The following is an 8,850-nucleotide window of genomic DNA, read 5'->3' on the forward strand; positions in this document are numbered from 1 at the left end:
TTCTCCCGGAGAATGGAGAAGGGGGTGAGGGTCATAGGTTATGTTTTGAGGGCGTAGCTCCCCAAGTGAATCTTCTCTATAAATCACCCCCTTTATCGGTTGTTGTGATCCAGGTGGATCCTCCCTGAAGTCGCTCCACTGACATGAAATTGGGCCCTTTTGCTGGATCCAAACTGTGGGCCTGCCCATTTTCACTGGACTAAAGGTAATTAGGTTATGTTTAAAGGCTGGCATCAAGGGTTTAATTGTTAATACTAGCCGCCTTGTTTTCCCTTCCTCTGGGTCAAGTTCTCGACACCCAATTTGGACTTGGTCTCCCTTGTATGCTACCATGGAGGGCTGATCCCACACTTCACTTGCATATGGCTGATTGTTTCGTAAGGCATAAACCTCGAAATAGGGCCCTCTCGTTCCCAACTCTGGGTGGATACACTGGTGCGCATGAGACCATGGGTCTATTGAGGCAGAGCCTTGGGGAAGCACTATCATTAGTCCAATGATCAGAGTTGTAAAGGTTTGGGGTGGAGTCGGGGTCATAATGTCTGGCTGTTAATTTTGTTTCTCTTGGCGTTCTTGTTGCTTGGTGTGAATTTGCTTTACTCGTAAAATAATCTTTTCTAGTTCAGTGTCTAGATCTCTTTGTTTTTTAAAAGGTCCAATTTGGTCACTTATTAGTGGATGTCGTGGGACAGAAGAATAGCAACGGGTCGATAATACCTTAGAACGACTAAGTTTCAAACAATATTGTAACCAGCGGTGCACTTTCCAATGGCACCACCCTAATACAATTTGTTCGGGAGCTTCAAACAATTCCCTAGCCTCTAAAATGGGTCTATTGGCGAATTTCTCTAAGGCCAAATAGTCGTCATTTTCCCTTGCTTCTTTGCAGCTACACTCATAACATTGGAGGTCCAGTAAACAACTTTGTACGTTCCAAAATTTTCTATCACAACCTCCACAAAGAAATCCAATTAGTCCCACACAATTTCTTTCCCCACACCCAAAACACGGCTGATCGTGAATAGGGTCCTGTGGGTCAGGTCCTTGTTGACTGTATGTTTCAACCCACCCTGTCCACTGTATTGGCGTGCTACGCAATGCAGCTCTAGCTTCGGCATTAAACTCTGCTATGAGGGATAAAGGTTTTGGCAAAGTCAATGTTAGTTTATGTTGAATTCTCACGTGGTCCTGCGGAGACAGTTGACTCAGAAGTCTGTACATCTAGGGCAGGTTTGATCTCCTCTTGTTTGTTTTCCGGAGCTCTCTTGACCCGTGAATAGTGGATCCACGTAGGTCGCTCCTTGATCCGAACCGCGGTGAAGGTAGTCAGCAGCACTTGGAAAGGTCCCTCCCACTTTTCTTGTAGGGGTTTTCCTAAAAGATTCTTAACATATACCCAATCACCGGGGTTAAACGGATGCAATTTGCAATCAGGTTGCTTAGGTTGGTGCTCTATCACCACAGTAGCATTCTTATCAAACTGTTTCCCCACCGTAATTACATAATCATAAATATACTGATTACCGATTTGGTCTATAACGTCCCCATTTACAACTTGCATAGCATAAGGTCTACCATACAAAATTTCAAATGGGCTTAACTTTTCTTTTGATCTTGGTTTGACTCTCAGCCTAAGCAAAGCAATAGGCAAAGCCTGATACCACTGCAAATTAGTCTCCTGGCATATTTTGGCAATTTGCTGTTTGATGAGATGATTCATCTTTTCCACTTGCCCACTGGCCTGTGGGCGATAAGGTGTGTGTAGTTGCCATTTGATTTGTAATGCTTTGCTTATTGCTCTCACCACTTTTGCACAGAAGTGTGTACCTCTATCCGAAGAAATGCTCTTTGGTACCCCAAACCGTGGAATAATTTCATTAAACAGTGCTTTGGTCACTTCTCTTTCCTTATTTGTCCTACAAGGGAATGCTTCAGGCCACCCAGAAAACGTATCAGTTAGTACCAACAAATACCGAAACCCCCCTTTTCTTGGGAGTTCAGAAAAATCAATTTGCCATACTTCACCTGGGAATTTACCTCGATTTATGGCTCCTTGATGTACTTTGGTTCCTGTGTTCGGGTTATTTTTCAGACACCGCTCGCACTGGGACGTAACGTGTTTTATAGTAGTAAATAATTTTGGTCCTGCTATTCTGGTCTGCAAATATTGGTAAAGCGAATCTAGGCCCCAATGGGCCTTCTCATGTTCTGTCTTCACAAACTGCCACATCACGTTTCCTGGTATCACTAACTGTCCTGTTTCTAATCGACCCCAACCATTTTCTAGTATTTTGCCCTTATTCCTTTGAATCCATCTATGATCTGATTCTTGGTAATCTGGCTGGATATTAATATCCAGCTCCCCTGGTATTAGGGCCGCTATTTCTGCTTCCCTATTTCTTGTGGCCGCCAATTTAGCTTCTGTATCTGCCTTCCTGTTCCCTATCTCTGGTATAGTGTTACCCTTCAGATGTCCTTTACAATGCATTATGGCCACTTGTGCTGGGAGTTGGACCGCCTCTAGCAATCGCAGAATCTCTTCTGCATGTTTGACTGTTTTTCCTTGTGTAGTCAATAGTCCTCTTGCTTTCCAGATGGCCCCATGAGCATGTACAACAGAGAAGGCATATTTAGAGTCTGTCCATATATTAATTTGCATGTTTTCTGCCAATTCCAGGGCTCAGGTCAGAGCTATCAGCTCTGCCTTTTGAGCTGAAGTCCCTGCAGGCAAGGGGTTTGACTCAATTACCCTTTCTGTAGTGGTGACTGCATAGCCAGCCATTCTTACTCCTTGCTTCACGAAGCTGCTGCCATCTGAGAACCAGTTGTCCGCACCTTCGAGCGGCTCTTCTTTGAGATCTGGGCGACTGGAATAGACGGCTTCAATTGTTTCCAGGCAGTCGTGTTCGATGGGTTCTGCTGGGGCTCTCCCTTCTAGAAATGAAGCTGGGTTCACAATGTTAGTTACCTGAATGGTTACGTCATCTGATTCAGCCAAGATGGCCTGGTATTTTAGGAATCTGGATGGGGACAACCAATGGTTGCCTTTCTGTTCCAGCACAGCCGACACAGTGTGAGATACTAACACAGTCATCTTTTGGCCCAGTGTGAGCTTTCTGGCCTCTTCTATGTTAATTATCACTGCAGCCACTGCCCTCAGACAGCCTGGCCATCCTTTACTTACTTCATCCAATCGCTTGGAGAAGTAGGCCACAGCTCTCTTGTGTGTTCCCAACTGCTGTGCCAGGACTCCTAGGGCCATCCCTTGTCGTTCATGGGAGAACAGCCAGAATGGTTTCGATACATCTGGGAGACCTAAAGCCGGTGCTCTCATTAGCTCCAGCTTCAACTTCTTGAAGGCCCCTTCTGCCTCGGGAGTCCAAACTAGAACATCCTTGGTTTCTTTCAACAAATCGTACAGTGGTTTAGCAAGTATCCCGTACTGGTAGATCCACAGCCGACACCAACCTGTCATCCCCAGAAAGGCGCGCAGGTCTCTCACCGTCTCTGGTTTGGGCATTTGACAGATGGCCTCTTTCCTAGCTGCTCCCAGGGATCGCTGTCCTCTGGAGACTTCGTATCCCAGGTACACTACTTCTTTTTGCACCAGCTGTGCTTTCTGTTGAGAGACTCGGCATCCACTTAAACCCAGGAAATTTAACAAGGAAATAGTCCATTCAATGCATTCTTCCTCTGTCACTGTTGCTATTAAGAGGTCATCTACGTATTGCAGAAGGGTGCCATCTCCTAGCGGCCTTTCCCACTGTTCTAATTCTTTGGCTAACTGATTCCCAAAAATCGTAGGGGAGTTCGCCCATCCTTGGGGCAATACCGTCCAGGTAAGTTGGGTCTTTCTTCCTTTATCTACAGATTCCCATTCAAAGGCAAAAATCTTTTGACTCTCGGGAGCTAAGGGAAGGCAGAAGAATGCATCTTTCAAGTCTAATACAGTGAACCAGGCCAAATTATCCTTGAGTCTAGTTAAAAGCGTGTATGGATTAGCAACTAAAGGATGTAATATCTTGGTTATTTCGTTTACTGCTCTCAAGTCCTGAACTAGTCTGTAAGCTCCATTAGGTTTCTTTACTGGCAAGATTGGTGTATTAAAATCCGATTCACATTCTACCAATAACCCCAGTTCCAAAAACCTTTTGATTATGGGCTCAATCCCCTTCCTGTCTTCTATTCTCAAAGGGTATTGTTTTCTTACCACCAGTCTTGCCCCATCTTTAAGTTCAACAACAATCGGTGCTGCTTGTTTTGATTTTCCAGGTATATCAGTAGCCCATACTAATGGGTATGCCTCGCTCAGGATTCGCTCAAAATTGTGATTCTCAGGTTTAGGTTTCACACAACTGATTGTTAGGCTTAGGGCTGTAATCAGTTGTTCTTCTTTTACTTGAAATTCAAATCTGTCCTTTTTGAACTTTATTATGGCTCCCAAGTTTTCTAGCAAGTCTCTCCCTAGTAGAGGTTTTGGCGAATTTGGCAAATACAGAAACTGGTGTATTCCCATTTGCTTCCCAATTTTGTATTTGATAGGTTTCAAAAAGTAAGCCTTTTCTGGTTGGCCTGTTGCTCCCACAACTTGTACAAATTCATCACTTTTAGGTACCAATTCTTGATTTAAAACCGAAAAGGTTGCTCCCGTATCAATCAAAAAGTCCAATTCCTTTTTACCTTCCCCTAGCTCCATTTTAACCAGTGGGTCTGCTAGGGTATGGCCCACCGGTCCCCCTCATTCACTTTCTTGCTGTGTGGTGGTAGTGGTGACCATTAACCTTCTCTTTAACTGGGGGCATTCCTGTTTCCAGTGTCCCGTCTGTAGGCAGTATGCACATTGATCTGGTCCTACTCTAGCTGGGTGGGGTTGGAACCTTCCTCCCCCTCTCACCGGGTAGCCTCTACCCCTACCCCTGGTTCCAGGTTCCGAGCAACCTGTCTTCTGAGCTGCCACTGCCACAGCCACTACTCGAGCTATCCTCCTGTCCTCCCTTTTCTTCTCCTCAACTTCTCTATTATTATATACCTTCCATGCCTCATTCAGCAAGGCCTCCAGGTTTTTATTTTCTGGATGTTCAAGCTTTTGCAATTTCTTTCTGATGTCTGGGTTACTCTGTCCCATCATTAACCCTAACAGGTGTTGTTTTCCTTCTTCCGTTGCCGGGTCCAGGGGTGTGTATTGTCTCATGGCTGCCCTAAGTCTATCCAAAAACTCTGACGGGGTCTCATCCTTTCCCTGCCTAATGTCATATAACATCGACCAATTGATAGCCTTAGGGATCGCATTACGCAAGCCCATCGCTATCAGCTTTCTGTACTGCACCAATCGTCGATAGTGCTCTTCGTTGCCCGGATCCCATTCTGGTTTACTACTGGGGAAATTATCTTCTAGTCTCCCTGATAATACTTGAGCATGTCGTTTTCCTGTTTCCAATACGAGTTCCCTTTCTGTATCTGTCAATTCTGACAACATCACCTCTATATCTTCCCAATCAATATCTAAATTCCTTGCCATTAATTCAAACCTCTTCGCTACTCCCTCTGGATTCCTCCTGAAGTTCCTTGCCTCATCCCTCCAATTGTTCAGATCACTTGTGGAGAACGGTACCTTTACCCTGGTCCTTTCTCCTACCATTGGCATAAGTTGTCGGAGAGGAGCTATTGTATGGTTCCGTTCCTCTTCTTGCTTTGCTTCCCTCCGTGCCACAGATCTGGTATAATACGAATGACTAGTCCCTTCCCCAGGATCTCCCTGTGCCTCAATGTCTTCCCTATTCTTTCTTTTCTCTTTTCTCTTTCCCTTTCCCTGTTCTTCATCTTCACCTTCTATTTCTGTTAACTCTTTTCCTACTACCCCCCTGGCATGGTTTACACAGTCCAGCCGCGCCTCGCTCTGCATCTGTCGCCTTTCTTCCCGCATCTGCCGGCGCCTATCCTGTTCCGGGCTACTGTCCTCATCTTCTGTTCCCCTTCCATCTCTCTTATCCTCTATCTGAATTATTATATTCAGCTTCTGTGAGTTGATCTCTACCTCCCTTTCGCATGTCTCAGTGTCATTCTTCTCACTATACCTTAGCTTAGAGACGTTGCCTCCCAGTGAGTTATCCCCAGTCCTCGGTGTGCTAGTTTCTATTCTACAGGTACCTGATTTCCCAAAACCTCCACTTTTGGGTGTACTACCATCCCCATATGGACTTAGTTCGGGGAGTCTGCGTGTCTCCCCTCGACTCTCTGTTCCATGTGGGCTGCCTTCTTCCCTCTCAACTTCTAATCTGGGTGGGCTGTCAACATCCTTGTAGCTTCCCGACCCCTGTGGACTATCTGGTCCCTGCGGGCTGCTTTCCTTCTTGTCCATCCCCGATTTTAATGGACTATCCTCCTCCCAAGTGTTATCTAGTTTCTGAGGACTGTGCCCAAACTTAGATTTCCACCATCGTTCCAGCTCCTTTAAGGGGCTAGGATCCCCTTGTTCCTCCCTTGGCCTGGGAAGAGGCCCTTCCCGTCCTGGGGCGAATGGATGGTATTCCCACAGGCTTATTTCGCTCTCCTTTCCACTATCCCTTCTTGTCAATTTAAGACATTGCTGCCCAATGCTACATGCATCACAGCACCGTTCTTTAGGCTTTGAACCTTTCTTATCTTTTTCCAGGGCTAGCACTAGGGGGTCCTGAGGTGCTACATTTACCCCGCACTCTTTCTGCCACTCCGGTTTATTTCTTAGGGTAAAGAACATGTCAGCATACATCACTTCGTCCCATTTGTTAAGTCGGCGAAGGAAAAGCATCAATTGCAAAATAGTATTATAATTAGTTGTTCCCTCCGGCGGCCATTTCTCATTGTCATCTAACTTGTACAACGGCCACCACTGCGTACAATATTTAAGGAGTGTCTTTTTACTTATGTTTCCCCCCGGGATCCCTCCCAAGTCCTTCCAGTGTCTTAGGATACATCCTAAGGGGGTTTTCATATTTACGTCCTTACTCTGTTGACTTCCCATAGTTATTCCCTGTGTTGGTTTAACACTTCACACACAATTTTCAGTCGCTTTTGTCCTGGCTTCTCGCGTCGCAGCGATGCTGCGTCTCATTCACTCTCAACCATACACTCACACCTTTATAAAGGAATTCCTACCTTATGGTCTATATCAGAACAGACTGTTACCGGGTTTGGTCACGCGAGGTCACCTACAGACCGTGAGACACCAGTTTGCCAGATTCGTGCAATCGCAACCGTAGACAGTGTAACAATTGCAGGAGGTCACAATTTTCTTCCGGATATCTATCAACTTATTCTCTTCTAAAAATTATAGAGAGAGCAGCAAGATATTTTCTGTAAGATTTTGCAACAAACACATAAAACAGACACAAAAGATCACCGGCTGACAGACCTCTTCAGATAGCAGTTTCAGTTCTTAACCCTTAATTCACAGTATTACAACATCAAACACAATGTTAAAACAGTTTCCCATACAGACCAAAAAATACCAAGATAAACAAACACTTCTTTCAGCAGGACTTTTGTCCTTTTCTTTACAAAAACAATGCCGGGAATCTCCTGGCAAACCAATGCTAGCAACAACCCTGGCAAACCAATGCTAGCAACCCAACGCTAGCAACCCAATGGGATTCGTTACCGGGGCGTCCCCCAGCTTTCCCTTCGGGCGGTCACGTCTGACCCCCGTTTCCCTACCAATAAAACCAATAAACAATTAAAATACCTCTTAATTGAAGCAGGAGATGCAGGGAACCCTCCGTCCACCAAGGCGCCAGTCCAGGGGGGGTCTCTTCTGACAAAAAAATTCATCAGGGGCGCCCAGAGAATCCCGACCCCGGACCCGGCCCGGGAGGACCTCAGGGCCCGGATCTCCTGTCTGGTCCCACCTGGGTCGCCAGAAAATGATGCCGAATTTTGCCCCAAAAGGCGAGAATAACTGCTTAAGAGACTCAGCCTAAGTCAGATAAGCAGGAGGTATTTTATTACGACGCGTCGGAGAAATCACGAAATGGATTTCTGAGTTCACATAGCAAAAGCAAGCCTTATATACAATTTTGGGTATAAGATTACATCAGATCAGATACATAATCATGCATATTCATATGGGGCGTGGTGTAGGCGGAGCGTGGGCGGAGCGTAGGTGGAGACATCTCTTTTGGGGAATTTTCAGGTGGTCGTTCCTGTTGCCTTCATCATAGATGGGGTCTTTCCGATGAGTCTTCCTCTTTAAACTTTTGAACCTCTTCCCTAATTTGGTTAATTCCCGGTGTACTTGGCTTGGTCTCTATAGCTTGGCAGAGTTCTTAAGGTCAGTTTGACATTGTTGGCTCTGAACATGCTTAGCCCATCAGTTCCCCCTATCCCTATCTCCTTCCTGTCCTTGTGTTTCATGCTTTAGCTGATTAATTGCTCTATGTGTTTCCTAATATTATGTCTTCTTCAAATGCCTCACATTCTATGTTTTAACTCATTATTTCTTGGAGGCTATCTGCTTTGGGGCTTCAAGGGAGTCACATTTCACCACTTTCTAATTGATACTCAGCCTACCATTGGGTAAGAGTATTTCATCAGGTGACCTTACACGAAAAATTACCCTCTGGGATTCCCCCCAAAGCTTTCTCATCTGCTAAATTACATTCTAGTGGACTCTTTTTAATACCATCATTACTTCTTGTGTTATTCATTCTTCATGCTATCTAAATTTCCAGTCTTAGCAGGATGTATTAGTACTTCTCGTTTCCTTCTCTTTATCCTCTGTATACTACACTTAACATGCACGGGCTGTCTCTGAGTCACCCAGCACCAATATTCTTTTTTATAGTCCTAACAAGCAGTGAAAACAAAAGGATTCCC

The 8,850-nt window shown here is 45.3% G+C and overlaps 1 protein-coding gene across 1 annotated transcript; it reads right to left on the reverse strand.

Moving 5' to 3' along the window:
* Window positions 1-4,738: 4,738 nt before the first annotated feature.
* LOC132082866 (uncharacterized) lies at window positions 4,739-8,292 on the reverse strand. Its single transcript, XM_059487280.1, has 3 exons — window positions 7,721-8,292; window positions 5,165-7,299; window positions 4,739-4,822 (listed from the first exon to the last, which is right to left on the reverse strand). The coding sequence occupies exons 2-3, from the start codon at window positions 6,998-7,000 to the stop codon at window positions 4,739-4,741; spliced, it is 1,920 nt and encodes a 639-aa protein (XP_059343263.1). The 5' UTR covers window positions 7,001-7,299; window positions 7,721-8,292.
* Between the last annotated feature and the right edge of the window lie 558 nt (window positions 8,293-8,850).

The sequence above is a fragment of the Ammospiza nelsoni genome, chromosome 22 (assembly GCF_027579445.1).
Source record: "Ammospiza nelsoni isolate bAmmNel1 chromosome 22, bAmmNel1.pri, whole genome shotgun sequence".
Lineage (NCBI taxonomy): Eukaryota > Metazoa > Chordata > Aves > Passeriformes > Passerellidae > Ammospiza > Ammospiza nelsoni.

Coding starts and splice junctions, on each gene's coding strand:
- LOC132082866 (XM_059487280.1), bottom strand. CDS start 7,000: ATGGGAAGTCAACAGAGTAAGGACGTAAATATGAAAACCCCCTTAGGA. Junction 4,823..5,164: donor AATACACACCCCTGGACCCG/GCAACGGAAGAA, acceptor TACTGCCTACAG/ACGGGACACTGGAAACAGGA.